At 30.3% G+C, this 19,200-nt stretch overlaps 1 protein-coding gene across 1 annotated transcript in view; it reads right to left on the bottom strand.

Moving 5' to 3' along the window:
* The window catches only part of LOC140451181 (lipase 1-like), a 103,538-nt gene extending 88,582 nt beyond the window's left edge, over window positions 1-14,956 (bottom strand). Inside the window, exon 1 of the mRNA XM_072544915.1 lies at window positions 14,681-14,956. Coding sequence (XP_072401016.1) covers window positions 14,681-14,767 — 87 coding nt within the window. The 5' untranslated portion in view covers window positions 14,768-14,956. The remainder of the gene's footprint in view (window positions 1-14,680) is intronic.
* Between the last annotated feature and the right edge of the window lie 4,244 nt (window positions 14,957-19,200).

The following is a 19,200-nucleotide window of genomic DNA, read 5'->3' as shown; positions in this document are numbered from 1 at the left end:
AAGCAAGATTTAATATCAAGATCATTTGACATCAAGAGAGTCTTCGATACTCTACTACGTTCTAATGTTTTGAGCAAATTAAAAGAATACAATATTACTGGAAGTACATTAGCTTTTTTTGAACATTTTCTCTTTGGTCGCCGCTTTAAAGTACTAGTTAATGGGAAAGCTTCCTTAATCTACGTCCAGGACAACGAGATGTCCCAAGGATCAGTTGCAAATTTTACTTTATTTATAATAACTAACAATGATATTTGCAAAAATATTCGCAACCCTTGAAGTACAACTTATACGCTGATGACCTGATTATATATTGCCGAGGTAAAGATACATTTACAACAACAAACTTAATTCAAAAAGCAGCAATTGAACTAACTTCTTGGTAAATAAATACCAGACACTATTTAAAATTTTTTACGACGTGTTGATTTTACAATAACAGATACTCATGATATAATCTCATCAACTCCTCCTTGAATTAATACGATTTTAAAAATTAACCTTTCGTTTAATAATTATTACATAATAGCCAAATTCTGAAACAATCTTTTCTAGAGCTGATTAACCTAAACTCATTTGACGAGATTCTCTACACAGATGCATCTAAAATTGAGGCAGGAGTCGGATCTCCTCCTCGAATTGAGGCACTAAAATGTCTATGTAACCAAACCAAAGCCAATAATGCTGCAATATATACAGATTTGACGTCCTCCATCGACTTTATTAAATATATATTCCGAACATCCATTATTACATGCCATACATGAAGCAACGAACTATCACACTTTTCTGGAAAAAATATAACATTAATCTGGATTATTTCTTACGTTGGCATTTAAGGTAATAAGACTGTTGATACTGCTACAAAGGAAGCAATTACAACCAAATCAGATATCAAATCCGGTCAACTATACGGACACACGGCTGATATATGGACACCTAATAGCTTCGATGAAATTACCTGTCTATGAAAAGTTTAGTGAATCAAAAACTGTTCAATATATTATTACAAAGTGTATTCTTAGCCACTTGAAACTTGATCAGAGCATAGTAGATACTAGTGTTAATAACCTTGTAGTTAAGACACAATAAACTAAAAAAAATCTAAAAAAACCATTTATACATATTACTTTGTAAAAGTGCCTATAACCAGAAATAACGCCAATTATGATAATCATGACATCTTTATGCTTGCTTAAATAAAACAGGGAAGAAGACGCATTTCCTGGCTTCAAAATTTGCGAAAGTGGTATAACACGACTACCACTGAACTGTTCCGCGCTGCAATAAGCAAAGTGAAGATAGCCGTGATGATCGCCAACGTCCGGAACGGATAGGCACTTTAAGAAGAAGAAGAAATAAAACAGTAAATATCTTACCTTTCACATTAGTTATTATCTGGATTTATATTATTATCTAGAAGTTCGTCATAACTTGTAATCCCCATAAACCAATTTTCATAAATATCGTGTAAGTAATTTTCGATATATAAACATAAATACGCCGTGAAACACCCTAGTTCTCGGGAAGAATCGCGTTGAGAATTTAAAACTCGTTTCGTCACCCATTTTGAGGCCATTATCAAGGAAGATGATTTTGTTCGAGTTTAAGGTCTCAATCTGGCTACTCCCCTCACTCGTGACATATGGCGCGATGGTTAAACACATTAAATTTCTTCCTTTCCCACCAAAATAAAATACATCCTAGTATTCAAATCACGATGGAAATTGAGTCTTAAGTATCTTTGCCATTTCTTGATGTTCTTATTAAGAAAAGAACACCTTACATTTTTTTCTATTCCGTGTATCGCAAACCCACCCATACAAACTGTTTTCTCAATGCCCAGTAACATCATCATCCCGCCCAACACAATTCAGTTATTAACTCTCTTATTTTTCGTTTCATAAAACTTGTCTCCTCAACTCCATGTCGTGGAATTCAAATTTTAGATTCCCCATGTCTCTATTAACATCTTTACCAACGTCTGGCTATGCCTTGCAATTTTTAGAAGGCTCCAGATTAAAGCAGAAATCTGAATTTGTTTCGAAACTATCTTACCGATTTTTCTATCAGATGTCGCTATTGCGTCCATAACGAAGCCATTTTATTGTTGCTTCCTAATAAGACAGAGAAGATTATTTTTCACGTTAAGAACGGCTATGAATAACTGTTCTGATGAGACTTATTAAGTCGAAATACATATCAACAGATACATAGACGCGTTGAACGTGAAATCAAATCTTTTCTGTCTTTTTCATTTTATTCGGATCTACTCTGTATGAGTACAAGAAACAAATTCTTTAAGGATTTCTGCTTAGTTGAGGAGACATGTCGTGGAATGCAAATTTTAGATTCCCCATGTCTCTATTAACATCTTTATCAACGTCTGGCTATGCCTTGCAATTTTTAGAAGGCTCCAGATTAAAGCAGAAATCTGAATTTGTTTCGAAACTATCTTACCGATTTTTTTATTAAACATTTATTTACAGGGTGTTCAAAATTTACAGGTTTGTGTAATTTATAGGTTTGGTATGAAGTGCTGAATCGCTATTCCCATGAATACTGGCGAACGGTTCGTACAAAGTTCTTCTACAGCGTGCTCAGCGGTTTCTATGGGAATGGGATGATGAAATCTGAAGCCGGAGAACTTAAGCTAGTTCAAGGTTAAACATATATATATATATATATATATATATATATATATATATATATATATATATATATATATATATATATATATATATATATATATATATATATATATATTGTTTTATGGAGCTTTTATATTGTTATGATATAAATCTGCAATATGCAAGTGAATGAAAGTGATCATTGCATATTAAAAAATTCTTTCCGGTGAAATTGGTTTGTGTATAAAAAAAAGAAATATTAGTTTGTTATTAAAAGAATTCAACGAAAAAAAGAAGGTTAAGAATGGTTTGAAAAATCCAAACGACTATTTGTTTTCGGGAGCCCCGTTCCGGGAGAAAGTTTGAATTACTGCAAAGCGGTTTTGTTTAATTGCTGAAGGAAAAAATTAAAACATATTATTGGAATATCTTAAAGAGAAAAAAAAATGAAACTTTGGGTTGTTTGAAAATGCTAGAATATGTCTGGTTGAGAGAGAGAAAGTATGAAAGGGAATTTGTGGTTAAAAGCTTTTGTTACAGTAGAACGAAGATCATCATCTGTGCATGTGCCCTAAACCGAATAAGATCAAAGAGAGAGTTTATATACCGAAAGGTTTTACCAGTTAAAAAAAATGTTGTGTTTGTGTTGAGAAAGAAAACGATCTTATTTTTTTTTGAACTGGTTAATATAAAAGTAAAGTGAATGTAGTTTTGGTTCCTTGTATGCTGACTGAGACGTGGGTAGCAGGTTTAATAGCACTATTATATACAATTAATTTGTACTAGCATTGAGATAAGTCACTATCCAGAGGATAGAGGAGGTTAGGTTTTGGAAGCAGGACTAATGCAGGCGGCTAGCGGACGAGTTCTACACGAGAATACAAGACGTGATTTTAAACAATCCCAGAGAAATTTTGAAACGGAATCATTAAAAAATTTTTATAAAGTTTGTTTAATTGTGTAGAAGCTCGAAAGGTAGCATAGTATATTAATTAAAGGGAATTAAGTCTGAACTGCCAAGTTTCTAAATTGTCAGAATATGATACACCGACATACGTTTTATATATGTAATAAACTTGTTTGCAAAGTATTTAATCAATATATTTAAATTATTATTTTATTTGAGATTTTTTTTTTTTTACTTTTTTGCATATTTTGAAACTGTTACAAGGTAAAGGTATTTAAGAACCCAGAGAAATCCTTGAGATAACATTTAAATAACTGAATTAAAATTTGGCGACTGTAATATAAAAAAATTGAGATATATTAGAACAGCATACTAATTGAATTAATTAACGTTTTGTTTTATAAATTTATTGAACTTGAGTAAAATAAATAATTGTTATTTTACTAGCTCAAAGTACAATATACTAGAAATTATAAACTGGTTTATTAACATTAGAGAACAATAGTAATGAGATATCCAGTTTTGAAACGGAACAGTAACGAATTATATTATATATATATATATATATATATATATATATATATATATATATATATATATATATATATATATATATATATATATATATATATATATATTATTGTGATATTTAAAGTCTTGGTGCGCCAAGCAATAATTAGCTAATTAAATTTTTTCTTTTATTAAAATTATTTAAATGATATGATTATGACTCTATCACAATTTTTAATTCTTTTATCTCAGGGTTAAATTCGTGCTTCAATATCTATGCTATTACATGTGAAAGGTAAGGTCCAGAGAATACCGGAATAATAAAAAACACATATGATCTAACACTATATATTGAAATAAAAATAATGAAATAATTCACACTCAAAAGTTTTCAATAAACAAACCTCATATAAGGATTCTCAAGATTTTGTTCTCCGTACGTGAACAATCAAAATTTATGGTACAAACAATATTAATTGAAATCTCAAAATCCCAAACTATTCTAACTCTCCTAATCAAAATATTTATATCCTTTCTAAATTACGTGTAAAAATTGTTTTATCAATAAAAGAAAAAAAAAACTGCAGAAAAACAAAAATATCTCTCTCTGATGATGAGTGGTCCAAATCCTTGTTCCTTGTAGACTGTATTGTCTCCTCTCAACCGCTCCCTATGTAACCAGCAATCTTACACAGATTGTAGCAAGTATATCCTCCTTAATGATCTCCTTCAAAAGCACAAATCATTCAACTTATGATAGCCTTTCTCCTCTCGATAAACTGAATCTCTCGTTGGCCCGAGTGAAAAATGACTCTTGGAATATCTTCTCTTTACGATAAACTGAATCTCTCGTTGGCCTGAACAGTGACTCTTGGAATATAAGTAGAGAAATATGACTTACAATATTTTGCTGCTTCAGCTTCTGTCAGATACACTAACTCCACAAAAACTCACTAACATTCAACACTACTGCTTGCTACATTTCAGGAACCGACCAGAGAACAATCACTGTTCCTCTTACAAACTTGGAAACCAACTGACTCATATCTTTTCTCTCTCCTCAATCTCGCTAAATTTTTTCCTACATACTTATCCCACCTTTTTCAATCTCCGCCAATCAAAACTCGTCACAATTCCCCCATTTTTTCATTTCGATAACAAACAAAATTTTACCTATAATTATAAAATTTCCTAAAACTTATTTACAAATAATATTTTCTATAATTCTTAAAAACTAACAAAAACCTCTTTCTAAAATCTCTTCTATTTGTCTCTAATCACTGCATTAATGTATTTTGGAAAACCCCGTTCAATTGTCTTTTTGTTTTCACTTAAAATTATGCGGGTCACTCAAGTATAACAAAGAAATAATTTATGCAAAGCTTACATTTTGTTTAGTACAGGTAATTCAAGAAATTAATAACTCTCCTTCTTCGAAATGTTTGTTGGATATTATCCTACTTATCTGAATTATTTTAATGTTTTTTTGAACTTTGAAATATTTTAAACAAACCAATATTTTTCTCGATTTTACATATCATAACAAATCCCCGCCATTTGATCTGCCGAAAACTCTTTGTTAAATTTTAAAAATGACAAAAGTTTTCTAGGATCAAATTATTTCACTATGTTATTAAAATCTACTTATGATACTGACAAATGTCGTGAATGTTAAAATACCCCGTATATTGCCTGTCTTTATACGGGATTGGATATATTTTCGTTTTAAATTTTTCCAAGTATTTTCCCTTAAAAGAAAGTTCATAATTTTTAACCACTTGATTTACTTTATTAACAAAATCTCCATGGTTTCCTAAAATCTTCTCTATTTCCTTCTCCATGTTTTTTCCACAATTTATTTTTCTTTCATCCACCTTTTGTTCACATGTGTTCACTGTCCATAATACTTCTTCACAAAATTCTGGATTCTCGTCCATCAGTGCCATTTTTTCTTCTGTTTTCCTTTTATCCTCTAATTCCCTTTGGTATTCCGAGCACCATGTTTCTATTCCTTTCATTTCTCTGATGATACCTTCTTTTTCTTCCTGCTTCCATTCTGTTTTAACGTCGGTTGCCAACAATTCTTCTGTACCTTCTATTTCCTGTTTTTTTTTGGTCTCCATCTTATTTTCCTGCTTTCTTTTCGAACTCTTCTTCTTTTTCTTCCTTCTCTTTTTCTTTTCTGTTAGATCTTGTTCTTGTACTTTCGGTTTATCCTCTACAGTCATATCGATTTCTTTGCGTTTTTCCTGTGCATTGATCCTTCCAGAATTTGTTTTCCTATCTGTTTGCTTTTCTTCTCCTGTGTTGTCTGGTTCTGCTCTGATTTCCAGTTTATTTTCCGAAAAATTTATGGTGATATCTTTTTTCCTCAATTCATCAATTCCCGCTATCATATCATGATTTAAATCTTCAATCACCACACATTTCATAATATGGAATTTGTTTCCCACTCTTATCTGTACTCCCAAGCCTTCGTTTACTGTCGTCAAATTTTTATTGTTTGCACCCACTAAATCAACCCTAGGAATCTTATACACAAATCTGTCCAAATTTAATTCTTTTACTAGTTTTTTATTGATTAGCGATATCTCCGATCCAGAATCAATCACAATTTTAATCGCTTTATGTTTTATAAATGCATCTAAAAATATTAGATTAGAATTAGAAATTTGTCTGTCGTTTCCTATTGCTACATGATTCATCTCCCTTCTATTTTGTTGTTGGAAGCTCTGGTTATTTCTATCGTCCCTTTGTTCGTTAGTATTCCTATTCGGAGGATTTTGTGCATCTCTATTCCTGTTGTGATTTTCATTTGTTCTATTTTGTGTATCATTCCGGTTATCGTAATTTTGTTGTCTATTGTAATTATTGTAATTTCTCGGCCTATATTCGTTTGTTGATCTGGGATGTCGGTTTCTCTGGTCATAATTTGATGAATACCTTCTTTCCGGTCCATTATATTGGTCATGTTGTCTTCTATTTCTCATTTCTTTTCTTTTCGCTTCTTTTAATTGAAGGAATTGGCACAAACTATCAATATCTTGATAGTTTCTCAAAATCACGTGATCTTCCAACGTTTCCTCAAAATGTCTGCTGATCATTTCTACCAGCTGTTCGGTAGAATATTTGTATTCTAGATATTTTGAATTGTTATATATCTGCAAAGCATATCTTTCTTCAGATATTCCCATTTTTTCGTGATATTTTCCATTCTGTAGCTCTTGGTTGATTTCTCTCTGTTTATTTTTCCCCCAGAAATAGTTGAGAAATTTATTTTCAAAATCTGTCCAATTTTCAAACTCATCTTCCTTGCTTTCATACCATAACGCTGCTCCTTCTTTTAAATGGTTTCTAATTGTTTCTTTGCAATCGTCAAAATATCTAATACGTTGTAATTTGGTTTTCAAATTTTTAACAAACGGTACTGGGTGTGTTTTCCGAATATCCCCGCCAAACTGTATTTTTATGTCACCCGGACTTTGGATGAGTACTTCTCTCCTGTCTCCCATCTCTCGTTGTTTTCTGATATCCTCAATTTGTTTTTCTATTTCTTTCTTGTCTTCTTGTAAAGCCATTTCAAATTTTGTTTCTAACTGTTCTAATTCCTTTTTCTGTACAGTCTTAATATCTTTCATTTTAGTTTCTATTTCTTCTCTCTGCATCTCTAGTTTCCTCTCTGTTTCTTCTCTGACTTTTTCTAAACAGACTTTTACCTCATTTTCATATTTGTCCAAACGCTTTTCCATTTTTCTATCATTTTCTTCTAATTTTTGTTCATAGTTTTCCAAACGCTGCTCTATATTTCTGTTATTTAGTTCTATTGCTTGCCTTGTTTCCCGTTGGTTTTCTTTCATTGTTTGTTTTGTTTCTGCCATTGTTTGTTTTGTTTCATCCATTTTTTGTGACTGGAGTTGCATTAGTTGTAATATTTTATCTATTCCTGATAGTTCTTTTCTCTCCTCAACTATTGTCATATTTCCTTCATTATCCGATACTTCTTCCAAAATTGTTTCATCTTCTCTGTTATCCTCCTTCCTTTCCTGCATTTTACTTTGTCTCCTTGTGACAGACATGTTGTTACTTTTTGTTATTGTTTTTGTCCCCGCCAAATGTGAAATTTTACAACACTCCATATGTGTCAGAACACGACAATATTTCTCCCCAAATGTATTAAATTTTCACGACAAATATCAAATATGCAATCAGTAAAATTCAAATAATTCAAAATAAATATCAAATGTACGATTGGTAAAGAAAATAAAATCAAATAATTCAATAGCAGTAAATATCCACTAACTACGATCAATCAATAAATCAAATTTATATTCTCTGGAAAAATTGTCAAAATACTTTCAAATTCAAATTCCCTCAATGTTATATGTTTTTATCTCTGGATCACCTGTACTTATTCCAGATCTCTTTCCCTTCCTTCAAATGTAAAGCTGCGATATTTTCAAGCCCCACGTTTTGGAAGCCAGTTATTGTGATATTTAAAGTCTTGGTGCGCCAAGCAATAATTAGCTAATTAAATTTTTTCTTTTATTAAAATTATTTAAATGATATGATTATGACTCTATCACAATTTTTAATTCTTTTATCTCAGGGTTAAATTCGTGCTTCAATATCTATGCTATTACATTTGAAAGGTAAGGTCCAGAGAATACCGGAATAATAAAAAACACATATGATCTAACACTATATATTGAAATAAAAATAATGAAATAATTCACACTCAAAAGTTTTCAATAAACAAACCTCATATAAGGATTCTCAAGATTTTGTTCTCCGTACGTGAACAATCAAAATTTATGGTACAAACAATATTAATTGAAATCTCAAAATCCCAAACTATTCTAACTCTCCTAATCAAAATATTTATATCCTTTCTAAATTACGTGTAAAAATTGTTTTATCAATAAAAGAAAAAAAAAACTGCAGAAAAACAAAAATATCTCTCTCTGATGATGAGTGGTCCAAATCCTTGTTCCTTGTAGACTGTATTGTCTCCTCTCAACCGCTCCCTATGTAACCAGCAATCTTACACAGATTGTAGCAAGTATATCCTCCTTAATGATCTCCTTCAAAAGCACAAATCATTCAACTTATGATAGCCTTTCTCCTCTCGATAAACTGAATCTCTCGTTGGCCCGAGTGAAAAATGACTCTTGGAATATCTTCTCTTTACGATAAACTGAATCTCTCGTTGGCCTGAACAGTGACTCTTGGAATATAAGTAGAGAAATATGACTTACAATATTTTGCTGCTTCAGCTTCTGTCAGATACACTAACTCCACAAAAACTCACTAACATTCAACACTACTGCTTGCTACATTTCAGGAACCGACCAGAGAACAATCACTGTTCCTCTTACAGACTTGGAAACCAACTGACTCATATCTTTTCTCTCTCCTCAATCTCGCTAAATTTTTTCCTACATACTTATCCCACCTTTTTCAATCTCCGCCAATCAAAACTCGTCACAATTCCCCCATTTTTTCATTTCGATAACAAACAAAATTTTACCTATAATTATAAAATTTCCTAAAACTTATTTACAAATAATATTTTCTATAATTCTTAAAAACTAACAAAAACCTCTTTCTAAAATCTCTTCTATTTGTCTCTAATCACTGCATTAATGTATTTTGGAAAACCCCGTTCAATTGTCTTTTTGTTTTCACTTAAAATTATGCGGGTCACTCAAGTATAACAAAGAAATAATTTATGCAAAGCTTACATTTTGTTTAGTACAGGTAATTCAAGAAATTAATAACTCTCCTTCTTCGAAATGTTTGTTGGATATTATCCTACTTATCTGAATTATTTTAATGTTTTTTTGAACTTTGAAATATTTTAAACAAACCAATATTTTTCTCGATTTTACATATCATAACAAATCCCCGCCATTTGATCTGCCGAAAACTCTTTGTTAAATTTTAAAAATGACAAAAGTTTTCTAGGATCAAATTATTTCACTATGTTATTAAAATCTACTTATGATACTGACAAATGTCGTGAATGTTAAAATACCCCGTATATTGCCTGTCTTTATACGGGATTGGATATATTTTCGTTTTAAATTTTTCCAAGTATTTTCCCTTAAAAGAAAGTTCATAATTTTTAACCACTTGATTTACTTTATTAACAAAATCTCCATGGTTTCCTAAAATCTTCTCTATTTCCTTCTCCATGTTTTTTCCACAATTTATTTTTCTTTCATCCACCTTTTGTTCACATGTGTTCACTGTCCATAATACTTCTTCACAAAATTCTGGATTCTCGTCCATCAGTGCCATTTTTTCTTCTGTTTTCCTTTTATCCTCTAATTCCCTTTGGTATTCCGAGCACCATGTTTCTATTCCTTTCATTTCTCTGATGATACCTTCTTTTTCTTCCTGCTTCCATTCTGTTTTAACGTCGGTTGCCAACAATTCTTCTGTACCTTCTATTTCCTGTTTTTTTTTTGGTCTCCATCTTATTTTCCTGCTTTCTTTTCGAACTCTTCTTCTTTTTCTTCCTTCTCTTTTTCTTTTCTGTTAGATCTTGTTCTTGTACTTTCGGTTTATCCTCTACAGTCATATCGATTTCTTTGCGTTTTTCCTGTGCATTGATCCTTCCAGAATTTGTTTTCCTATCTGTTTGCTTTTCTTCTCCTGTGTTGTCTGGTTCTGCTCTGATTTCCAGTTTATTTTCCGAAAAATTTATGGTGATATCTTTTTTCCTCAATTCATCAATTCCCGCTATCATATCATGATTTAAATCTTCAATCACCACACATTTCATAATATGGAATTTGTTTCCCACTCTTATCTGTACTCCCAAGCCTTCGTTTACTGTCGTCAAATTTTTATTGTTTGCACCCACTAAATCAACCCTAGGAATCTTATACACAAATCTGTCCAAATTTAATTCTTTTACTAGTTTTTTATTGATTAGCGATATCTCCGATCCAGAATCAATCACAATTTTAATCGCTTTATGTTTTATAAATGCATCTAAAAATATTAGATTAGAATTAGAAATTTGTCTGTCGTTTCCTATTGCTACATGATTCATCTCCCTTCTATTTTGTTGTTGGAAGCTCTGGTTATTTCTATCGTCCCTTTGTTCGTTAGTATTCCTATTCGGAGGATTTTGTGCATCTCTATTCCTGTTGTGATTTTCATTTGTTCTATTTTGTGTATCATTCCGGTTATCGTAATTTTGTTGTCTATTGTAATTATTGTAATTTCTCGGCCTATATTCGTTTGTTGATCTGGGATGTCGGTTTCTCTGGTCATAATTTGATGAATACCTTCTTTCCGGTCCATTATATTGGTCATGTTGTCTTCTATTTCTCATTTCTTTTCTTTTCGCTTCTTTTAATTGAAGGAATTGGCACAAACTATCAATATCTTGATAGTTTCTCAAAATCACGTGATCTTCCAACGTTTCCTCAAAATGTCTGCTGATCATTTCTACCAGCTGTTCGGTAGAATATTTGTATTCTAGATATTTTGAATTGTTATATATCTGCAAAGCATATCTTTCTTCAGATATTCCCATTTTTTCGTGATATTTTCCATTCTGTAGCTCTTGGTTGATTTCTCTCTGTTTATTTTTCCCCCAGAAATAGTTGAGAAATTTATTTTCAAAATCTGTCCAATTTTCAAACTCATCTTCCTTGCTTTCATACCATAACGCTGCTCCTTCTTTTAAATGGTTTCTAATTGTTTCTTTGCAATCGTCAAAATATCTAATACGTTGTAATTTGGTTTTCAAATTTTTAACAAACGGTACTGGGTGTGTTTTCCGAATATCCCCGCCAAACTGTATTTTTATGTCACCCGGACTTTGGATGAGTACTTCTCTCCTGTCTCCCATCTCTCGTTGTTTTCTGATATCCTCAATTTGTTTTTCTATTTCTTTCTTGTCTTCTTGTAAAGCCATTTCAAATTTTGTTTCTAACTGTTCTAATTCCTTTTTCTGTACAGTCTTAATATCTTTCATTTTAGTTTCTATTTCTTCTCTCTGCATCTCTAGTTTCCTCTCTGTTTCTTCTCTGACTTTTTCTAAACAGACTTTTACCTCATTTTCATATTTGTCCAAACGCTTTTCCATTTTTCTATCATTTTCTTCTAATTTTTGTTCATAGTTTTCCAAACGCTGCTCTATATTTCTGTTATTTAGTTCTATTGCTTGCCTTGTTTCCCGTTGGTTTTCTTTCATTGTTTGTTTTGTTTCTGCCATTGTTTGTTTTGTTTCATCCATTTTTTGTGACTGGAGTTGCATTAGTTGTAATATTTTATCTATTCCTGATAGTTCTTTTCTCTCCTCAACTATTGTCATATTTCCTTCATTATCCGATACTTCTTCCAAAATTGTTTCATCTTCTCTGTTATCCTCCTTCCTTTCCTGCATTTTACTTTGTCTCCTTGTGACAGACATGTTGTTACTTTTTGTTATTGTTTTTGTCCCCGCCAAATGTGAAATTTTACAACACTCCATATGTGTCAGAACACGACAATATTTCTCCCCAAATGTATTAAATTTTCACGACAAATATCAAATATGCAATCAGTAAAATTCAAATAATTCAAAATAAATATCAAATGTACGATTGGTAAAGAAAATAAAATCAAATAATTCAATAGCAGTAAATATCCACTAACTACGATCAATCAATAAATCAAATTTATATTCTCTGGAAAAATTGTCAAAATACTTTCAAATTCAAATTCCCTCAATGTTATATGTTTTTATCTCTGGATCACCTGTACTTATTCCAGATCTCTTTCCCTTCCTTCAAATGTAAAGCTGCGATATTTTCAAGCCCCACGTTTTGGAAGCCAGTTATTGTGATATTTAAAGTCTTGGTGCGCCAAGCAATAATTAGCTAATTAAATTTTTTCTTTTATTAAAATTATTTAAATGATATGATTATGACTCTATCACAATTTTTAATTCTTTTATCTCAGGGTTAAATTCGTGCTTCAATATCTATGCTATTACATGTGAAAGGTAAGGTCCAGAGAATACCGGAATAATAAAAAACACATATGATCTAACACTATATATTGAAATAAAAATAATGAAATAATTCACACTCAAAAGTTTTCAATAAACAAATCTCATATAAGGATTCTCAAAATTTTGTTCTCCGTACGTGAACAATCAAAATTTATGGTACAAACAATATTAATTGAAATCTCAAAATCCCAAACTATTCTAACTCTCCTAATCAAAATATTTATATCCTTTCTAAATTACGTGTAAAAATTGTGTTATCAATAAAAGAAAAAAAAAACTGCAGAAAAACAAAAATATCTCTCTCTGATGATGAGTGGTCCAAATCCTTGTTCCTTGTAGACTGTATTGTCATTTGAACAATTAAGTAAAAGTAACTTTGCTCTAATTTTAAACGAAGTGGTAGATACTCTTAAACCTACACGAGTTCTACACGAGAATACAAGACGTGATTTTAAAAAATCTCAGAGAAATTTTGAAACGGAATCATTAACAAAATTTTATAAAGTTTGTTTAATTGTGTAGAAGCTTGAAAGGTAGCATAGTATATTAATTAAAGGGAATTAAGTCTGGACTGCAAAGTTTCTAAATTGTCAGAATATGGTATACTGACTTACGCTTTATATATGTAATACACTTGTTTGCAAAGTATTTAATGAATATATTTAAATTATTATTTTATTTGACATTTTTTTTTTACTTTTTTGCATATTTTAAAACTATTACAAGGTAAAGGTATTTAAGAATCCAGAGAAATCCTTGAGATAACTTTAAAATAAGTGAATTAAAATTTGGCGTCTGTAATATAAAAAAAATTGAGATATATTAGAATAGCATACTAATTGAATCAATTAAAGTTATGTTTTATAAATTTATTGAACTTGAGTAAAATAAATAACTGTTTTTATACTAGCTCAAAGTAAAATATACTAATATATATATATATATATATATATATATATATATATATATATATATATATATATATATATAGTTTTGTTTTCAATGCTCAATCAATATTTTGATATAAAAATTATGCCAATAACTAGAATATAACTGCCAATAATTTGGAAATGTACATAATGTCTAAAATAACCTATTTTTGCACTATTTTCCTTAATATTTATAATAAAATGATATTTAATTTGTTTTCAGTAATAATAGCAAATTATAAAAAAAGTCAAAATATCCCCCTATAATGTTACCGATATTAGCAAATCTAATGTTTAAACAACTCTTTTCCTTAAAGTACCAATAACTGGGTGGTTTACCCTACGTTTGTTGGGAAGAAGCAAGAAACAGCAATGTTTGAAAATTTAATAATGATAATGATGAAAAACAGCAAGAAAATCAGGAGGAAAATAAAAACGTGGTAAAACAACAAGGTTTTTCTTTATCTATTACAGTTTTTATTACAGACGGACGGATAGACAAACCATCTATAGAATCGAAATTTTTTTTTCGAATTATTCAATTCAATTGTTAATTGTATTTACTTAAATGTTTAATTGAAATTTATTCAAAATAGTAATATCTATGATATGTAATTGTAGACAAATATTTTAAATTGTTTTATAAGTGGAAAAAATCAAAATCTGCCTACATTACGATATTAATACTTACCACATTGTATCTAGGAGAATATTTGGACTCACAAACAATAACAAATAATACACAAAATGTAGCAAACCCACACTTTTCAAAAAACATATTAAATTAGTCTTGTATTTCTTGTCGAAAACACAATGTTATATCTTAGAATACACATTTAAACTGTATTCTGTTTCTTAATTAACATCTTTTTATTCCTGATTATCAATACAGACGAGACCTTAAAATAAAGACCTTACCATTGACCAATAAAATTTTCATTAATACGTTTGGCTTGCGTAATTTTGACCAGAATATTTGGACAAGTATTTATCTACTCAGATGGTAGCTGATATCCTTGATTAATAAATGATATTGATACATTCAACAGTTTAAAATTATTTGTACATTAAGTTGCGAAAAAACAATAAATAAAAGTATATTCTTCACAAAAATTTGTAATAATAAAATTCAACTTATACGGTAATGATACGGTAGTGATAAGAGGTTGACTTAAAATTAATATTAAATTTAGGCAGAAATTAATTAAAAAATAACGTTTATCTTTAATTTGTTTTTTTGTTAAAAGTTTTGTTAAAACACGACGACTAAAAATTTTAAGGTAAAAGAATATCCCAAAACAAAAAAAAAGAAATTAAAAAAATTGGAAAGCTAGACGTTATAATTTTAATTATATCTCTTGTTATATTACACAAAATTGTTACTTTTAACAATTTTTAAAAAATAATTAACTATATATTATATATATATATATATATATATATATATATATATATATATATATATATATATATATATATATATATATATATATATATATATATATATATATATATATATATATATATATATATATATATATATATATATATATATATGAAAATTACTTAGTTCTCGGGAAGAACCGCGTTGAGAATTTATTACTCGATGTTTCGGCACCCATTTTGGAGCCATTATCAAAAGTGATACGGTTCGGTTCGAGTTCGAGGTCTTAATCTGCCTACTCCCCTCACTCGAGACGTACCAGTAACTTGTTCTGTATTGCAAGAACTGTCTCTCGGCACTGAGGTCTCAATATGCCTAATCCTCGGGCTGGGACAATTTGATTTTGCAGAAGTTCCAAGTATTTCCGCCCAGTCAACATACCGTCTATAAAAAATGGAGCAATGACATGATTCCCTATTATGCCTACCCAAACATTTACTTTTCGAGGATGCTGGGTACGAGCGACATAAATCTGACGACGATTTCCTCGAGACCAATACCGAGCATTCATTGAATTGTGACGGCCATGCAATGAAAACGTACATTCATCGGTGAATAAAACGTTCTCTAAAAAAATGTTCATCTTGATGTGACATTTCCATTGCAGTTTGACAAAATTCTAAACGTCTATATTAATCCCCAGGGAATTGTTCGTTGGATTTATGAAGTTTATAGGGACGGTATCCATGTCTTTTCAAAATTTTACCTACTCTAAATCTTGAAATTCCATATTGTTCTCCGAGACGAGATGTTGATTGGATAGGATTTTGCTCAATACTTGCACAAATCAAAGTGTCCCTTAGTTCCAAATCTGGATTTACCTCCTTTCGTCTACGAACACCTCTTGGAGCGAACACGGATCCATAAGTAAAAAAAATACGTATAATAGACTGAATTGTTGATCGTGCTGGAGCCAGCCTATTTGGAAACATATTTACAAATTGTTGTCTAATTATGTTGTCTGATAATCCATTCATATGCCAGACAACAATTTGCACTTATTCCTCGACCGTTAAAACCATTTTTAGGAATTGTTTTTTCAATAAAAAGTTTCTGTTTACCGTGCAAAAACACTTCTCGATATGTTATTATTTGATGGCTGAAGGCTTGATGATTTGATTAGCTGTAAAGCAGGCAGCTGTTCGCGCGCATCCACTCCAATGTTGTTAATTGTTTTGAAAATCATTACCTGTACAGAGGAATTGATAATTAACTCTGAGAATTTAGTGATGGATTTGACATTAAACAGTCTTCACCGGATTATTTTACATTCACAACTGAAGACTGTGAAACTGGAATTGAATTTGAATTATTTTGTATTTCTATTTTATAACATTGGAATAAGAATAAATTGTAAATAATGAGTTTTTCGAAAACTTCTTACCTAATATGTATCATATTTTTTATTTTTTTTTTTTATTGAATAAAACAAAAATTTTATCGTTGGTGTGAATTGAACCCCAATCGTCTTTTCAATAGACCACGTCTCTAACTATTACACCAATTCCACATACAATAATTGTTTTCGGATACAACATACCTACCATAAGTTTATTCCAATATTTTAGTTAAGTTATTTTTATTATTAGGTAAATAAACTTCGCTACTAATTAATGTTTTTTACTATAATATATCTTAATTTATTCAATTATTTATTCTAACATCAGAAATTATTAAAATAAAATATTTTTGAGGTTATCCGTATAATTATGACCGAAGTGAAATAGCCACGTCTAATAACTAGCTTTAGCTCGTACTATCTCACAACTTAATCTGTCTTCTATCCTTTCCGCTATTTTTCCGGGTGGTAAGGCAAGCATCACTGTATATTATTGTCAATAGCTACTAAGGCATCATGAGTTAATCTGCCTTTTCTGAAATGATAGGGGTTAATTATTGTTCTTTTTTTCAAGGAACCATATTAATCTGTTATCTAAAATTTTTAGTAGTTTAAATGTATTATTTGTAAGAGAAATTGGTCAATAAAAAAAAATCAGTTTATGATTTGTAATGTTTTAAAATTAGAATAATTGTTGATTCAGACCAGATTAAAAAAAAGTTTTTATTAAGAAATATGTGATTAAAAATATCTAAGAGAATTAATTTTCCTGTGTACGGCAAGTTTTTGATAAATATAATTGGTATATTATCAGGATCTGATAAAGTGTTTTTTTATTTATTTAGAGCTTCTTCAAATTCTTGATATGTGATGGGAAAATTTAGTGGTTTCATTTCACATTGATTTTTAAAATCTAAAAATGAGGGATTAAAGTTTGTATTGCTCTAATTTGTCTTATATACATCTGACATAATATTACTAATTTCTTGTTTGGAAGATATTAATTTGTTTTGATCAGAAAGAGTGTTAATGTGAATTGAGCTTTCACCCTTTGAGTGTAAGTACTTTATTCCAGACTGTAGTCATAGGCGTTGATGAATTTACAGTAGAGGCATAGTTTGACCATGCTTCTTCCTTACTTGTTATAATAGATATTTAGTTTTTGCCTTAAGTTTTTTTTAAATTGTTAAGGTTTTCTGTTGTTTTATGTCTTTTTAAAACATTAAAAGCATGTTTGCTAGATTTCATAGATAGAGCTATTTCTTCGTTCCACCATGGTACCGGTTTTCGTTTACAAGGTTTGGTTTTTCCCACCGCAATATTAGCACATTTTAGTATAGTATTATTGACATGATCAAGAGTAGAATCTATGCTTTTATCTAAAATACAGTTCGTAAGATAATTATTTCTTAGATTACTATATAAGTCCCAGTTTGCTAACCTAATATTTGGTTGATCATGCCCGATGGTTTGTTAGAATTGTTAGAGAAAATGGTCGCTATTATACAAGCAATCAATACTGTTTCAAGAGAAACTTGCAGTTAAAGAGTGATCACACAACAATATATCGATGGCAGAGAAAGTACTATTGTGGGAGCTAAAATGAGTAGATTTACCAGTATTCATTAATATTAGATTTTGATTCTCTATTAATTCTCACGAAGTTTTCCACATTTGTCCGTTTTTATACTACTTCATGTGATATTATGACAATTTAAATCACCAAGTAATATAAAGTTAAATGTGTCGATAGCAGTTAAAGTAAATTGTATACTCACGCTTAATCAAGCCATTAGGAGCGATGGCTTGATTAAGCGAGAGTATACGATTTACTTTAATTGCTATCGACACATTTAACTTCATCTTTCCTCACTAGATGTCTCTAGTAGCATACTCTGGTAATTATTTTTTCTATAATTGCCAGAGTAGTCGGTGCGTTTTGATTTGGTTTGAGTCTTCTTACAAACTCTCTCTGATGACGGGTAGACCTAGAAACACGTATTAGGGAGTGGTAAGAGACTCGAAATAAATCGAAACGCAACCATTTTCGTACACCAAGTAATAATTTGGGAGCATGAATATCGTCGATTAAGCGCTGTAAGTCTTTAAATAGATTTTCATTTGGATGAGGGAGGTAAATGTTACATATGTTAACAAGTCTGCAGTTGATATTGCATAATATAGATATAGCAACTTCTTCCAAATTAGTGTGTAGGTTAATTTTTCTTGCCTCTTCACATTTTTTTACGAAATTACCTAATCCGCCGCTGGCGTGTTCTGTGTCGCGATATTTGAGAAAGCTAGTATAGTTTTTAATATGCACTTTGTTGGTTTTAAGATGTGTTTCTTGTAAACAGATTACTAGGGGAGATAATTCTTTAGTTAAACTATTAAGAGATTATATGTTATTGTAGTAGCCGTTTAGGTT

The sequence above is a fragment of the Diabrotica undecimpunctata genome, chromosome 9 (assembly GCF_040954645.1).
Source record: "Diabrotica undecimpunctata isolate CICGRU chromosome 9, icDiaUnde3, whole genome shotgun sequence".
Taxonomy (NCBI): Eukaryota; Metazoa; Arthropoda; class Insecta; order Coleoptera; family Chrysomelidae; genus Diabrotica; species Diabrotica undecimpunctata.
The sequence above is the reverse complement of the archived record's forward strand: the minus strand, read 5'-3'. Positions and strand labels throughout refer to the sequence as shown.